This window comes from Giraffa tippelskirchi, chromosome 6 (assembly GCF_054371585.1).
Source record: "Giraffa tippelskirchi isolate mGirTip1 chromosome 6, T2T-mGirTip1v1.2.pri, whole genome shotgun sequence".
NCBI lineage: Eukaryota > Metazoa > Chordata > Mammalia > Artiodactyla > Giraffidae > Giraffa > Giraffa tippelskirchi.
The window spans coordinates 91,905,616-91,922,404 of record NC_137280.1 but is presented as its reverse complement, the minus strand read 5'-3'; the positions used below and the strand labels follow the sequence as shown (position 1 = coordinate 91,922,404).

Sequence of the window (16,789 nt, the reverse complement as noted above, 5' to 3'; positions counted from 1 at the left end):
TGTCCGACTCTTTGTGACCCCATGGACTGTAGCCCTTCAGGCTCCTGTCCATGGAATTCTCCAGGCAAGCACACTAGAGTGGGTAGCCATTCCCTTCTCCAAGGGATCTTCCTGACCCAGGGATAGGACCTGGGTCTCCTGCATTGGAGGCAGATTCTTAAAATAAAAAGTTTAAAATAAATAAATTAAGGAGAGTGCTTCCCTGACACCTCCACCCCCCCCATATAAAAGAGCCTCTTGCCAGTCAGTTCTGTCTCATTATCTTTTTAAATATTCTTCTAGAATAATCTTTTAAAATAATTTTTTTGTATCTGTTTCCTCTTCTAAAATGTCATCTCCTTGAGGGCATAGACACTTACTGCAGTGTCCCACACCCCTTGAACATGACCTGGCACACACCGGGTGCCCAGTGTTTGTTGAATGAATGAATAAGCAGGAAATTGAGCAAAACTTCAATTCAGCACCCAGCAGAGCTGCTCCCCAGCTGAGCACAATATCCCCTCAGAGGCTGCAGCCTGTGTTGACCTCAGAGGCTGCAGCCTGTGTTGACGCTGTAGGAAAAAGTTCCCTTTCCAAATCCTTCTCCCCAGGGGGAGTCTTGTCCCTCAATAGATGGAGGGAGCCAGAGAAAGGCAGAAGAAAGCACTTCCGGTTTAGTCAAATACTTTATTTAAGAAATGTAATCGATCACAGTAAGGCATTCAGGCTATAAAAACATTCTATACAGTGGTTTAAAAAGCGACACCCATCCTCAAAAAGCAACCCATATATACAACACAGAACCTGATTCTCTGGAAGAGGGCTGTGCAGGCACGCTTGAATAAGCTTTGTACAGAAAGACGAGGCATCTTTGCAGCAACCAGGATTTGCAAAAATAAATAGATCTTTCTTTTATATATATACACATAAGTGAGAAATGTTTCAACAAATATACAAAGTGCAAACATAACAAAAAGCCCCCACTGTCTGCACGACGGTGGTGAGGGTGTTATTTACATGCTTCAGAAAGAGAAAAGGCGTTCACAGTCTCTGGCAGGGGTGCCCACGTTCTATGGTTGTACGGCAGTCAATCCACTCGGACATTTCCATGGGAGGCTGCCCCCATCCAACCCCCACCCCCCCAGTGGTCATAAATATGATATGTGTGGCAATTTCAGAAAGCATTCTTGTTTAATGAATCCCATGAAATTCCCAAGCCCAGAGCACATCTTACAGGGCAGACCTGCCATGCATGTTTCAGATGGACACCGGCCAACCATGACCAGCTTGTCGGGGATATGAATGGCTCAGTGGCCTCTACCTAGAAGTGGAAACAGTAGGCAGATCATCTAGTCATAATCTTGGCTTTGAAGTCATGATCAAGCCACCGCACACACATCTCCCTATGTGCTGGGAGAGGGCTGGGTCTGGGAGAAGGGCCGGGTTGGTACCAATCATCAACCCGGACTCTTTGCAGCCAGAAGGGAACCAGAACAGACAGTAGTGCAAAATAATAATAGAATGTCAACTTTACACAGTGTACAACCCTGAACTGAAAAAGTGCAAGGGGCAGGGCTGGGGTCCAGACACCCACTCCTGGACAGAGGGATACAGATAGAGGTGGGAGCTGCTCATCTTCACGCACAAAGTAAGGGAGTCTCAGGCACTTTAATACATGTACGTTAAGGGCGACTGGTGGCTCGCATTTGTTTTCTCTGGGGATGATCAGGGTTTTGGTGAATGAATAGGCTTCAGTGGGTGCCACTCCTGGAAGGTCGGACCCAGGACCCCCTCCTGGCTTAAGTGGAGGAAAAACCCGGCTTGGAAAACCCTAGTTTGATCCTGACCAGGGGTGGCAGACCAACTCTGGCCATCACGCAGGCTCACCTGGCAGAGGTAAACACGTTCAGTCCTGAGTGTGGGGCCTGGGCTAGAGGGTGGATGGCGGCAGCAGCCACTTGGGACCCTGTGGGTAGCACCTGCTCTCGTGCCTTCAAAGCCACTAGCTTTCCGGCTCCGTGTCCCTCTGTCATTCCCTCCAGAGAGGAGCATGTCTAGAAGGAGAGCAGCTCAGAGATTCCCAGAGAAGACAGATCCCCCAGCTGTTCTGCCTTTCTCCTTCATGTGTAAAGAAAGGAAGAAAAAAAAAAGCAACCCAACTGCCTCCCATGGGTGCCATCTGAAGCCTGTTCTGCCTCCCAGAAAAATAAATATATGAAACAAAGCTCTGGCAGACAGGCAGATGGCGCCTGGGCTACAGTCACCAACAGTGCTTTTGGCGCAGAGGTCTCAGGCAGGGTTGGGGGCAGGTCAAGGGTCGGGGGAGAAAGTGTTCTTCCTGCCTTTGAGTGACCGGCGGCAGGTTCCGGGGAGGGACAGGACTCGAGGCAGCAGCTCACGCCACGTCATCCTCCAGGCTGACCATCTGTCTCTGTCAACAAAACAGTAAATGCCGGAAACCATCAGTCCAACATCCAGTAAACATGGCCACAAGCCACCCCCGCCTGAATCTCTCCTGGTCCCTCAGCTCAGGCCACCTGCGTCATCTACTGCTGGACCCTCTCGGGGCTCTGGAACTTGGCCCAGGCCTATTCCTCACACAACCACCGGGGGCGCCGGTGAGCACCCGAATCTGATCATGTGGCTCCATGGCCCATCTCACTCCCAGCCAATGGTCCTCCCATAGGTCCACAGCGTCCTGCTCCATCTGCCCCTTCCCTTCCCACTCTCCACTCCTCAAACACACAGGCAGGGTTCAGCCACAGGGCCTTTGCACAGGTGGTGCCTGCTGCACTCCATACACTCCCTACTCAAGAAAGCCTTCCGGCCACCTTATCTGAAGTTGCCTGCCCTCCCTCCCAGACCTCCCACAAAAAAACTCAGTCCCCCTTCCGGCTTTCACCCTTGGACTTATGTTCCCTTGGCTTATCCTGTGGCCCTGCCGCCCACCCCCCACTCCCCCCACTCCGTGAGACTGTCCGCTCTCGAGGAGGGCCTGGCCTTTAGGAAGCATGCGGAACACTCAGACAGACCCCCGGGTGCTGGCAAGGTCCCCAGCAGGGCGGCTCACCGAGGGGTAGGTGTAGCCATCCTGGCTGCGGCAGATGTGGACCTCGTCCTCCGTGGTCTTCTGGTACACAGGGTTGTCAAAGTTGATGCTGTTGATGCTCTTGAGCCGCCAGTTCTTCCAGAGGAGGAAGGTCCCGAAGGCCAAGAGGATGAGCAGTGCTGTGGGGAGAGGGGAAGGGTGTCGCCTTCAGACGCCAGGCCCTTTCACGGGGAAATGTTTTTGTTCCCAATTTATTATTTGTGTTTTTCCAATCTTCCTAATACTTGGGATTTCTCTGGTGGTCCAGCAGTTAAGACCCACTGCAAGGGGAGTGGGTTCCAACCCTAGTAAGGGAACTAAGATCTTCCCAAATGCCCTACAAAATGTAAAAAAAAGACAATACTTGCCCAGTGTAAAAAAAAAAAAAAAAATCCATCAGTGAGTATAACAAATCTCTAGCTTGAAGACCACTGTGACTGCCTCGCACGCCCCCCCCCAAATACCCAACTACTGTTGGGTATATAGTAGGCTCACATTATGAGGCACTGGGTCGGGGCTGCCCATCTCTTGAGACCAAAGATTTAAGACACATTCCCAGTGGCCAGGGAGGTCACTGGTGGAATTTTTCAACCTGCTTCTGCATTTGATGACAAGAAGGCTATTGTCAATTTTTCCATGTTTCTTGTGTATTAGTCACATGTCAGTTACTTCGTTTTCACAAGTGGGATTGTTCTCAACATTCGAGGCCACCACGGCACACTCTGCTTCTGTGTGAATGCATATAATGCAGGATCCCTCTTTGCATCATTGATGGTGGGTTTTGGGGTGCCATTTCCTATCCCATCGCTGCCTCCTCTCCTGGGATCCAAGCAACAGCCAGGGGCTCACGCAGCCTAGGTTTGTCAAAGATCCTGGCTGATGCCCAAAGGGTGGGAAGATGCCAGGTGAGCATCACCCTGGGGCAGCCCCAAGGGAGGTGAGAGCCTCCCCGGGCAAGTGTATCAAGCCACAGCTGGACAACTGGTGGGGACTTAGATCTCTGGTCTCTGTGAAGGGACACCTTGAAAGGATTTTTTTTTCAAAAGGAAAAGTGGGTATGATGCAAACCCAGTCATGATTGACAGGTGAGGGCAGGAAAGTAGAAATCTCCAAACTGCCCCCCGAAACAGAATAACTCATCAGGAGGTACCCTTGCTGGTGCCTTCCCATCCTTTGGGTGTTGGTGAAAGTGCCCATCGATCACACCGGGAACCCTGGCCCAGTCCCCCTCCCCCCCATGTGACATCTCAGATGTCCCACTCTGCTATCATCTCCAAGGGGGCGAGTGTTTGTTTCTCCCTGGGCTTTGTCCCCAGTGCTCAGAAGTGGCCTTGGTATACAGTAGTCACTCAACTATATTTGTTTAGTGAATGAAGCTAGGAAGGGGGGGTGCTCAGTGGTAAACAGGACACACAATGGGGCCATCCCATTACTGGAGGAAAGGGGGACCAGAACGGCTTGCCGGGAACCTAAGTCATTTTGCAGGAAGCGAGGAACCAGGGGAGGACCGGCCACAGGCTTACCGATGGGGAGGACGATGTATAGGGCACCCACGCTCCTGGGCCTCTCCGTGTCCGCTCGGCCAGCAACGTCACCCAGGGCTGCAGGAGAGTAGGGAGAAAGTGAGGCCCAGATCCACCGCGAAAGGGTGGGAAAACACAGCAGGTGTATGAGCAGATACTTCTCAGTGTCTTCAAACATCCAAAGGAAGTTGGAGTATCTCCCAGGCTTGAGCAGTGCCAGGCTGGCTTCTGTCCAGGCCTCGCTTGTGGGCAATTGGGATTATGGCCTGAATTTAAGAGGGTCCTTTAGGCTCGAGTTATGAAGCACTAGGGAAGGGGGATGCTGGTCTCTGAGTCCAAAACTTGTGGATACATTGCCAGTGGCTGGAGGGGTCACTGATGGAATTTTTCAACCTGCTTCTGCATTTGATGTTGTTGTTGTTGTTTAGTCGCTAAGTCGTGTCCCCCAGGCTCCTCTGCCCATGGGATTTCCCAGGCACAAATCCCGGAGTGGGTTACCATTTCCTTCTCCAGACGATCTTCCCGATCAGGGATTGAACTCACATCTCCTTCATCGGCAGGTGAGCCCCCTGGGAGGCTCCTGCGTTTGATGACAAGGAGCCTATTCTGGATGAGGGCAGGGGTCACCTTCTGTCCTCGTAATTCTCAGCAATTTCAGTGCTTGGGTTGGATCGCACTGAAGGCCCATAGTCCTGTGCCAGCTGGCCCCAGCTAATAAATATTTGGGGGAGGGACTTCCCTGGTGGGCCAGTGGGTAGGACTTCACCTTCCAATGCAGGGAGTGTGGGTTTGATCCTTGGTTGGGAAGCTAAGATTCCACATGCCTCACCACCAAGAAACCAAAACATGAAACAGAAACAATATTGTAAGAAATTCAATAAAGACTTCAAAAAAAAAAAAGGTCCACATCAAAAAAAACTAACAAACAAAAAAAGAGATATTGGAGGTGACATCGTTATATAATCACACGTGTGCACCTGGGCCAGACAACGTGAGGGCCCGTGTGAGTGAAAATATAAAGGCTTCCAAACAGGCCAATGCGCTAGGAAGACCACGCAAACCATGTTCGAGCCACACAATCAGCCAGTGAGCAGTAATGACCATCACCAGTTACATTCAAATACCTCCTGGGTTTTAATCCTTCTAGCTGTCATACATGCTGTGGACAGAGTTTGTACCCAGTTTTACATTTGCGCTTATTTAAGAAACCTCACCACAAAAATAATTTAGGGCAGTAGCAGCAGTGTCCTTGAGAAATTTTTCTTTTAAAAGAGCTCCTTTGCCAAATTCAAGAAGCCCCAGATGGGCCCGTCTGTGAAATGGTATTTCAAGCGGTGGCACTTCAATCGAAAACGGTTCTGGGCCTCTCTCTACCATACAGTTCCTGTTGTATCCCCTTTATGGTGGAACAAAGGATTCAGCTACTTTGAAGGGGAAAAAAAATGTCTGAAACTTGCTAATGTGCTTTTTTTGTTTTTCCTGGCCAGAAAAGCCTGTGCCGTTTCCGGACTGCTCAAAAACAGGGTCGGGCGCCCTCTGCTGGACAAAGCGGTGAACGGCGGGTCTCCAATCAATCGAGCTGGGGAGGTGGTCGAGTAAGACCTTGAGGGCAGGCTAAGAAGGGAACTGGGGATTCGCCTCAGTCACAAAATTTAAAGGGATCCCCTCAAATTCAGTAAACCAGTAACATTATAATGCATTTTTTTAAAAAAATCAAAATTAATGCCAATGGGAACTCCCTGGCTGATGGTCCAGTGGTTAGGATTCCACCCTCTCACTGCTGAGGGTCCGGGTTCAATCCCTGGTTGGGGAACTAAGATCTCACAAGCCACGTGGCATGGCCAAGAGAAAAAGAAAAAGAAAACAAAACAAAAATTAATGCCAATATCTCATGAAGAATAAAAGAGCAAAATTTTTAGGAAAACAGGATCTGATGATACACTTTGCAAAACCTGCCTCATTGGGACCAAGCAAACTTTATTTATCAGGACTGTCCCCATAGGCCACAGTTTGATTATATGATTTAAAAATAATAATGCATTAGAAATAAATTGATTTTTAAAGTGTAAAGGAAAAAGTAAAAAATGGAAAAAAAAATTGCATTAAAATATTAGCTGAGTCCTGGATTTTTTGGTGCCCCCTTTAGGCGCTACCCCATGGAGTTCCTGACCTGCCTCACACTAGTCCTGGCCTTGCTGGGCAGACACCTGAAACTTCAGGTTCTTCCCACGCTCATGTGATCCCCACTTTTCCAGGGAGGTGGGCAGGCACTGTTATTGGCTCCAGGTAGGGAAACTGAGTCTTCAGAGAGGCACAAGCCATGCCAGAAACAGTCAGCAAAAGAACCAAGACTAAATCCACTCTATCTCTTCACAGAGATACTGGTTATCAATGAACTGGGGTGGGGGGCGGGGGGTAGGTGGCCTCAGGCTTTACCTTGTTGGGACATTGTCACCGACTCGGCTGTGGTGAGCTCAGGGCTGGCTGTGTGCTTTGGGCCCACAGCCGTCGAGCTGACCATGGAGGGTCCTTGGGTGGTCACTGCAGATTCAGGCTCTGAAAGAATAAACATTTCCTGAATGTCCTGTGGCCCAAGCGCCAATGATAGTTGTGCTGCTGCTGAAAACAGGTAGGAAGCAAGTGCCATGAGTCACAAAGAAATAACTGAAGACAAATGCAGTGAAAATACAAACCCACTAGTGTCTATGTTATTATATTACACATTGTCTTTCAAAAGGGAGATTCGTAAGTGTTACAGACACATTGACCCCCAATAGGGACTTTCTCTGAGGATGCGGAGACTGAAAAAGGGGCTGCATTCTCTCTTAATGTCTGCATCTAAAATCAGGGCCTCCCCGCCAAAGAGGGCTGGGAAAGAGAGAACTGGACCTGAGTCCATCTCTCTGCTAGGCAGTGCCGATGTACCCAGCATTGGAGAAGGGCCTTACAACAGCCTCCAGGGGCCTTGTTCTCCCACTTGACAGACGAGCAAAGAAAGGCTGCAGAGCTGATCCCCACCTGTGAGGCAGCTTCTCATGTCCTTGGCCAGCAGCATGCCGTCGGGGCAGGCACAGGTGAACTTGGGTGAGTGGGGGTTGATCTGTGGGGCCGGCAGACACAGGTACTGGCAGCCACCATTGCGGAGGGCAGTCTTCTCACACCAGTTCACCCCTGTGGCGGGAAGAGGCAGGGAGGCAGGACGAGAATGAGGTCAGAAAAATTCCAGAACATTCCAGAGCACAGGCAGAGAACTGGCGGTAGTGGGGGAGGCCACCCCATCTTTACCTCTCGGCTGCGTGAGGTTGTGGAAAAGGACAATATCCTCCGGAGATAACAGGTTTTCCGCCATCAGGTTGATGTCCGAGCCTGTGAGGCGGTTGGCACTAAAAATGGCTTCGTTGATAATATCAGTCCAAAACACTTTATCCTACAGGGGCATAAACAAAATGACATATCACCATCGACCATAGGGGACACGACCACTGGTTCCACACCCCTCCAAATGGGTCCATGGGGGTGGGGGTGGCAGGGCGAGGGAGCAAAGAGAGGTCACAGGCGATGCTAGGGCTTTAGGACTTGGGCATTCTGCTCCCCGAAGGAGGAAGGGCCCCAACCTGAGGACCTAGCACAGGGGAAAATCATCGGATCCCCCAAGCTCCTGCCCCGACTTGCAAGCCTGAACTGCATGCAGGTATGTCGGGGGAAGAGAACTGAGTTTTGGGTTATAAACTCTCATAGAGCCCCCTGGCCATCTCTCTATTACAGAGTCTTTTTTCTTTAAAAATTTCTTAATTTAAAAAAAGGAGTGATTGCGTGCCCCCAGCCCCCACCTCAAAGATGGCCAAGGAGAAGGGGTGTGCCAGCTTCTTCTTGTCCTCTAGCACCGTCTTCCGGTTCCCTCCGTTGACATCGATGCTGGAGATGGAGTGCAGTTTGGAGTCGACCCAGTAGAGGCGGCCGCCAGAAAGATCTAGAACCCACAGTAGGGGCAAGGAGAGGTCACAGGCGATGCCCGGGCCTTGGGGCTTGGGCATCCCGCTCCTCGCAGGAGGGAACCAACCCCCCACCCAACCAGACCCAGCGCCAGGGAAAGCCATTCAGATCCACACCCCCCTCCCACCCGAACCGCATGCAGGTGTGGTGTGGGAAGAGGGGAGCTGAGTTTCCGGTTCTACACTCTCACAGAGCCCCCTGGCCATCTCTCTCCTCCAGACCCTGCCTGACCCCAAGGATTACTGTGCCCCCAATGTACCCAGAGTGATGCCATTGGGCCACTGGATGTCCTCGGTCACCAGCGAGTAAACGTCCACGCCGTTGAGGCCCCCCTTCTTGATCACGGCAGGGGTGCCCCAGTCGGTCCAATACATGAAGCTAGGGGGGCAGCGGGAAGGACAGACAGGAGGACATCAGGGAGGGAAGCTGTGACCACCCGGAAGAGCTGCTCTCTCTGCGGCATCAGCCAGGCCAGGACCACTCCCCCTTTCCCGTCCCTACTGGGGGAGGCCCTGGATGGGTTCTTTCTGGTCCCCGAACTTAACCTTGCTGATGCCTGGTGGCTCAGTTGGTAAAGAATCTGCCTGCACTGCAGGAGACTGCCTGCAATGCAGGAGACCTGGGTTCGATCCATGGGTGGGGAAGATCCCCTGGAGAAGGAAATGGCAACCCACTCCAGTACTCTTGCTTGGAGAATTCCATGGACAGTCAGGAGCCTGGCAGGCTACAGTCCAGGGGGTTGTAGAATTGGACTCAACTTAGCGACTAAACCCCGCCAACCTTGCCGGTTCCAGGGCCTGCAACCTGGTGAGACCTGGCAAGATTCGGGGACCTTTGAGAACAAAGGGAGGTTTTCATTCCAGTGTTGGGACTGGGGCCCTGGAATCTGCCCTCTGAACACTGCTTTCTGAGCCTGAGGGCTTTTATAAATTTGTTTTGGTAATTTTTTTGGCTTTTTAAATACACACACACGCATATATATATATATATATATATATATATATATATATATATACAAAGAGATTTTTTTAAATTGTGGTGTTAATAAAATACACATAAAATTTACTGTTTAAACATTTTCTAAAGTACTAATTTATTTATTTATTCTTATTATTTTTTTTAAGGCTGTGCGGCATGTGGGATCTAAGTGCCCTGAATAGGGATTGAACCCATGCCCCTTGCATTGGGAGCACAGAGTATCAACACTGGACCGCCAGGTTAAGTGTATGTTATCCTGCAGATGATTTGCAAGGACTCAAGTTCAAAGGCATTCAAACCTACTCATGGCTACTTTGTATGAGGCAGGGGAGAAAAAATTAAATTTTCATGTGCTGGAGAGCAGTTTAAATAAATCACGGCCCATCAGGCCAAAGGAAGGGAAACTCATAGACCAAATGGAAGAGCCAGGTGGTGCCGCCTGCTGTTTAGGGGCAGAGCAAGTGACACAAGTCTAAGTGGAGTGTGTGTCTGGGAGGGTCTCTCTCTCCTGGCATCTGGATAGACCAGATGACCCGCCACCATATGAGGGCATTTGTCTTGTTGGATGAAGGCCTACTGGGCCCACCTTCATCCCAGGGTCCCTCCAATCTGAGCCGTGGACACCGTGATAGGACAGCCAAGTGTGGCCTCGCCAACGTTTTCTCTCTGAGGCCCATTGCTCCCTCTCCTCCAATGACTGCTGCCCATCCTTGGGCTGTGAAATTCCCAGCCCCAGAGACCCTCCCAGACACACATGTAATGTGTTAGAGCTGCAGGTGTGCTCTGCAGGGCATGGTACTTGGGACGAGGCCATGCTTTCACAGGGGTTCCTGTGAACACTGGAGCTGCTCAGTCAGCCATGGTCCCACCTGCAGGGGGCGGGCCATGGGGTGGCGACCTTCACTTTGTTTGCAAAAATTGTCCTTTGGCTAATGCTGGCCTGAAGTGTGTATGTGTTTTTTTTTTTTAAGTGTTCAGTATTTCTTAAGGACATTGTCTTTCTTGTTTTCATGCTAACTGAGCTGTGTGTTCACTTGAGAGATGTCTTGGGGGTGTAGCGAATGGTCTACACCCCCCACCCTGTGCAAAGTTTAGATGATAAAGTTCCCACTATAACAGATTCCCCCTCCCACCGAGAGTGCAGGGGACGTGGGAAGACCCCACGTGCTTAGGAGTTAATTAAGTCCATGTGCCACAACTACTGAGCCTGAGTTCTAGAGCCCAGGAACCGCAACTACTGAAGCCCACACGCCCTGTGCTTCAAAACGAGAGAAACCACCACAATGAGAAGCCTGTGCACCACAACTAGAGAAAGTCTGCAGAAAACAATGAAGAGCTGAGGCACCCAAAAATAAATAAATACATAAAGAAAAACCTGTGCCCATCCCTCAGAAAAAAAACCCACAAATGAACAAAAAGCTAATCTGGTCTGGTCTGGTCATCTGGTCTACCTAAGCCCAAACTTCCCCCTATCCAGAGTTCTTATCCATTTATGAACCCCAGCCCTAGGAATACCCACCCGTGGACAGGATCCACCACAATAGCCCGTGGCTTGGAGCCTTCCTCCTGGAAGAGCGTCTTCCTCTTCACGCCTTTGGTGTCAGCCACGGAGACGGTGCCCAGGATGGAGTCAGTCCAGTAGATGTTGCTGTGGATCCAGTCCACTGCCAGCCCGTCGGGGGCCTGGAGATCTTCGCCAATGACAGTGTCATAGGAGGAGAAGCTGGGGGCTCCATCAATCTGGGCACTGAGGGGAGAGGAGAAGGAAGGTGAGAGTGTCAGCTCTGGGGGCCCGCCGTCCACTCAGGGACTGGGGCTGCATGCGGCTGGGAGAGCGGGCAGGCTCACCTGTAGATCTTCCTCTGGGACAGATCAGACCAGTAGATCCTGTTACTGGCCACCTCCGTGTCCAGGGCTACCACATTCTTAAGGTTGGGGATAAGACTGGTGTACTCACTTCGGTCCAGAGTCATCTTCCTCACTTCGTGGCGGTTGGTGAAGAAGAGGTAGGCGATGGTGCCTGGGGAGCCGGGAAGGGGAGTGTTCAGGGGAGTGGAAGGGACCCCGACCTCCAGAAACATGGGATCTCTGTATTTAGGTGCTTCTAAGAATCACTGCATGGTTGCAGTTCTAACCTAAACTTCAGGTAGAAGAAACTCAATGACGTCTATTTGTTTCATTGCATGCTAAATTGATTTAGTCCTCTTTTTGACCCCATGGACTGTAGACTGCCAGGCTCCTCTGTCCACAGGATTCTCCAGGCAAGAATACTGGAGTGCGTTGCCATTTACTTCTCCAAGTGAACTTCCCCACCCAGGGATCAAACCCACATCTCTTACATCTCCTGCATTGGCAGGCAGGTTCTTTACCACTAGTGCCACCTATTTTGTTTCATTATGAGGTATTATATTTTGGTCTCTTCTCAATGGATTTGCTTTTTTTCCCCTTCTCGCTCGCTTTTTTTTTTTTGGCCATGCCACATGCAGGATCCTAGTTACTGGACCAGGGATCAAACTCAAGCCCCCTGCATTGGAAGCACAGAGTCTCAACCATTGGATCACCAGGAAAGTCCTAGACTTGCTTTTTTTGGTATAAATTCCTTTTGCTGGGGCTGGTACAGGCTGTCTGGCTCATGGCTTCTCATCTCTTGTCCCCTGAAGCCCCTGCAAGACCAGAAGCTGCAAACCATCCCCGGTGGGATTGATCTGCATCTTCAGAGAAGTCAGATGAGCATGGGCAGTCGCCTAGCCTGACTGCTAACTGGTCTGTGTGTTCACTTGCCAGATGTCTCAGAAGCAAACGGTCTACCCCCGGGTGCAGAGTTTGGATGATGAAATTCCCACCACATGGGCTACCCCTCCTGCCACCTCCCTGCACTTACCCACGGCCTTGCAGGCCTTGGTGAGGGGCTCCAGCTGGAAGCCCTCTTCGCACTCGCATTTGTAGCTGCCCTCGAGGTTCATGCAGAGCTGGCTGCAGGTGTCAGGGTTCTGACATTCATCGATATCTGAGAGTTGGGACACAGAGAGAACTGGGGCATCTTCCCAGCAGGGCGCAGATGGAGCCATGGGCTCTGACCAAGAGCCACGCCTCCCTGTGGCAAATGGCAGACAACCCATCCCTTCTCGAGAAAACCTCCAGGACAGGAGGCTCTGACCAATAATTTTTTTTTTAATTTTTATTTATTGATTTGGCTGCAGCGGGTCTTAGTTGCAGCACGTGGAATCTTTAATTGCAGCATACGAACTCTTAATTGCAGCATGTGGGATCTAGTCCCTTGACCAGGGATCGAACCCAGGCCCCCTGCTTTGAGAGCGTGAAGTCTGAGCCACTGGAAGTCCCTGATCACAGAAATCTTGAAAATGGCCAAGCATCATCTCCAACAGTGATCCCAACCTCACCATTCACTTCAGGGCATAGTCAACTGGGAGAAGTTGCATCAGCTGAGATTTCTTTCTTAATTATTAATCCCCAAAGGGCAAAAGCAAGTGCTCCCCAAGGGCCAAGTTGGCGACAGCTGGCTCAACCACCTGGCCTCCTACCAGCCCTGTGAGGAGGAAATGGCACCTGCACCCACTTAACAGATGGGAAAACTGAGGTTCAGGCTTTGACCCCCCCTTCTTCTTCCAAGGAAAGGGCCAGGGGCTTGGGAATTACCTTCACATCTGTGCTTGTCCACTAGCTGGAAGCCTTCAGGACACAGGCACTCGTAGCCAATCTTGAGGTCGTTGCAGATGTGAGAGCAGCCGCCCTTGCTGTCCAGACACTCGTTGGTCCCTGTTCCAGATCCGGGAGGAGCATTGGTCACAGTCTGGCCTCCAGCCACCCCTCCCCCAACATCCTGCAGTATTTCTACCTCATTATAACCAACACGATGACTGCATGGCTGGTGAAGTTACCATGACTCCTAAGAGGTCTTAGAGCCACTGTCACATGTGACACCATGAATGAACCATGAGGATATTGTCGATGTTTAATCACTAAGTCTTGTCCCACTCTTTGCGACCCTATAGACTGTAGCCCACCAGGCCCTCTGTTCATGGGATTTCCCAGGCAAGAATACTGGGGTAGGTTGCCATTTCCTCTTCCAGGGAATCTTCCCAACCCAGGGATCGAACCTGAGTCTCCTGCAATGGCAAGTGAGCCACTTTACTGCTGAGCCACTAGGGAAGCCCTATGAGGGTGTTACAGTGAGTGAAATAAGCCAGGTACAGAAGGACAAATACTGCACTTCTCCACATGAGGCCCCTAATGGGGTCATATTTATAGAGACAGAAGGTAGGAGGGTGGATGCAGAGGTTGGGGGAGGGGGAGTTAGTGTTCAGTGGGGACAGAGACTCAGTTCTACAAGATGAAATAGTTCTGGAGATAGATGATGGTGATGGTTACACAACACTGTGAATGTACTTAAAACATGCATGAACTCTACACCTAAAAATGGTTAAAACCATAAATTTTGTGGGCTTTTTATCATAATTAAAAATTTTTTTGATTATAAAAAATAAAAGCCACTTACCTCTTAACTACAGTTGCATGTATTAACTAACTTAATCCTCCCTACAGGAAATGGCAGCCCACTCCAGTATTCTTGCCTGGAGAATCCCATGGACAGAGGAGCTCGTCCATGGGGTCACAAAGAGTCAAGACAGGATTGAGTGACTAACACACACAAAATCCTCCTTAAGACCTTAAACGCAAGAGAATTATAGCTGGGGAAATCGAGGCATGGCCAGGTTAAACAGTTTGTTTAAGATCACACGGCTCGACGCAAACCTAGGGTGCTGGGCTCCATAATCCATGCTCTTACTCTCTATACCAAGCGTGGACCAAAGCCAGCCCCCCACCTACTCTTTGACAGCTAAGAATGGTTTTTACATTTTAAAATAGTTGAAAAGAAAAGCAAAAGCAAAATATTTCAAAAGTTCTATGAAATTCGAGTGTCTGTATCCATAATAGAAGTTTCCTTGGGGCATGGCCCTAGGCATTCAAATGCATGTGTATGGCCTTGTGTGGGTGCTTTCCTGCTACAAAGGCCAAGCAGAAGAGCTGCAACAGAGACCCTATGGCCTGGAAAGTCCAGATCATGGGTCACAGTGCTGCTGAAAATACTTGCATCACCTGATGCCCAGCAGCCCTAGGACGTCTAGGAAGTTACTGCCCTATCTTACAGATGGGGAAATTGAGGCTTAGAAGCCAATCCACTTATCCCCAGGCTCCCTGCTAACATCTGTCCAGCCCCAGTCACAGCACTTGTGGGCTTGGGCAGGGCTGGCCCCTCACAGCACCACAGCACCCACGTCTCAACGTGGTGGATCCTACCCTCAATACTACCAGCTGCCCACACCCCAGGGCTCACCACAGTCCTTGAGGGGCTCGTCCGACCAGTCCCGGCAGTCCCTGACGGAGTTGCACACTTTGTCCAGGGAGATGCACTCACCACTCTGGCACTTGAACTTGTTGGGCCCCTCGCAAAGAGTCACTGTAAGAACCACAGAGGAAGGTCAGGTGCTTCCAGGCAACAGGAGGTGGGTTAGTGCTTGTTATTAATATGATTATTTATGCAAGAATAGATACAAATGTATTTGGTGGTAAAACAGAATAGTTACTGATCATACATGAAGCCTCCACTCAGCTTAAGAATTAGAATATCACCAATAGCAGGGGCTGGTAAACTCTGGCCTGATGCCTGTTTGTTTAAATAAAAGTTTTATTAGCACACAGCGCTGCCCATTAGTTTATATACTAATATGCTATAATATATACTATAATATATATTTTTATAATATATACTATATGCTATAATAGCAGAGTCAAGTAGATGTAATTGAGATTATGGCCTGCAGAGCTGAAAATTCTTACTCTCTGGCCCTGACTTAAACTATTCTAGTGGTCTATGCCATCCCATTCTACTACCCCCAGAGGTAATGATAATCTTGAATTTTGATTACCATTTCTATATCTTTTCATTAATAGTTCTATCAAACATATATGAATGAACAATCTACTGTGGAATTTTGCTTGTTTTTAAGTCTTACATAATAACTGTATCCAGTTAAATTCCTGCAATTTCCTTCTTGTTTGCAACCCCAAGTTTATGAAGTTCGCCTGGGCTGCAGACAGAGGCTGTAGCCTCATTTTTTATCAGCTGTATGATATTCCTCTCTGTGATGACACTGCTGTTTAAAACTATTTCCATGCAGCCCTGTTCACAGCAGCACTATTCACAACAACCAAGGGGTGGAAGCAACCCAAGTGTTCATCCACAGGTGACTGGATAAACAAAATGTGGTCCATCCATACAACAGAATATTATTTTGCCTTAAAAAGGAAGGAATTTCTGACACCTTCTATAACATGGATGCACATCAAGGAAACGGTGCTCACTGAAATAAGCCCATCACACAAAGACAAATTTGTGATTCCAGTTACATAAGGTCAAATACTAGAGGAATGGAATTCGTAGAGACAGTAGCATGGTGGGTACCAGGGGCTCGAGGAAGGAGAATAGGGAGTGAGTGTATAATGGGGACAGAGTTTCAATTTGAGAAGATGAAAGAGTTCTGGCAATGGATGGTGAGGATGGTGACTTAGCACCACTGGACTGTACTCTTAAGAATGGTTAAGACAGTAAATTTTGTTACATGTGTTTTTTTGTTGTGTTAGCCACTCAGTCCTATCTGACTCTTTCAGACCCCATGGTCTATAGCCCACCGAATTCTCCAGGCAAGAATACTGGAGTGGGTTGCCATTCTCTTTTCCAAGGGATCTTCCCGATCTAGGGATTGAACCCACATCTCCTGCATTACAGGCAGATTCTTCACCATCTGAGCCACCAGGGAAGCCCCTAGATGTATTTCATCACAATTTAAAAAAAAGTTTTTTTTACATTAATTCTACTGCCGGGACTTCCTTGGTGGTTCAGTGGTTAAGGCTCTGAGCTTCCAATGCAAGGTACGTGGGTTTGATCCCTGGTCAGGGAACTAAGATCCCACATGCTGTGCACCATGGCATATATATATATATATAAACTAATTCTACTGCTGATGAACATTCGGTTGCTTCCACTGCTTTGCTGTTAGGACAGTGCTACTCTGTTCATTCTAGAGCCTATCTCCCAGTGCACAGATACAAGTTTCCCAGGAGTGGAACTGCTATACTATAAATTCAGAAAAGTGGAATTGTACTGTACATGTAGCTCTGAGCTCAGGTTCATGAGCTATGTACACTC

The 16,789-nt window shown here is 49.4% G+C and overlaps 1 protein-coding gene across 3 annotated transcripts in view; it reads right to left on the bottom strand.

Moving 5' to 3' along the window:
* Positions 1-646: 646 nt before the first annotated feature.
* Positions 647-16,789, bottom strand: part of LDLR (low density lipoprotein receptor) — a 33,232-nt gene continuing 17,089 nt past the window's right edge. For all 3 annotated transcript variants that reach the window (XM_081498374.1, XM_081498375.1, XM_081498376.1), the window contains exons 6-18: positions 14,918-15,040; positions 13,219-13,338; positions 12,443-12,568; positions 11,410-11,581; positions 11,081-11,308; positions 8,843-8,961; positions 8,421-8,560; positions 7,876-8,017; positions 7,609-7,761; positions 7,027-7,146; positions 4,591-4,668; positions 3,050-3,207; positions 647-2,410 (exon numbers count right to left, since the gene is read on the bottom strand). In XM_081498374.1, the coding sequence (XP_081354500.1) occupies positions 2,375-2,410; positions 3,050-3,207; positions 4,591-4,668; positions 7,027-7,146; positions 7,609-7,761; positions 7,876-8,017; positions 8,421-8,560; positions 8,843-8,961; positions 11,081-11,308; positions 11,410-11,581; positions 12,443-12,568; positions 13,219-13,338; positions 14,918-15,040 (1,715 nt within the window). In that variant the 3' untranslated portion in view covers positions 647-2,374. The remainder of the gene's footprint in view (positions 2,411-3,049; positions 3,208-4,590; positions 4,669-7,026; positions 7,147-7,608; positions 7,762-7,875; positions 8,018-8,420; positions 8,561-8,842; positions 8,962-11,080; positions 11,309-11,409; positions 11,582-12,442; positions 12,569-13,218; positions 13,339-14,917; positions 15,041-16,789) is intronic.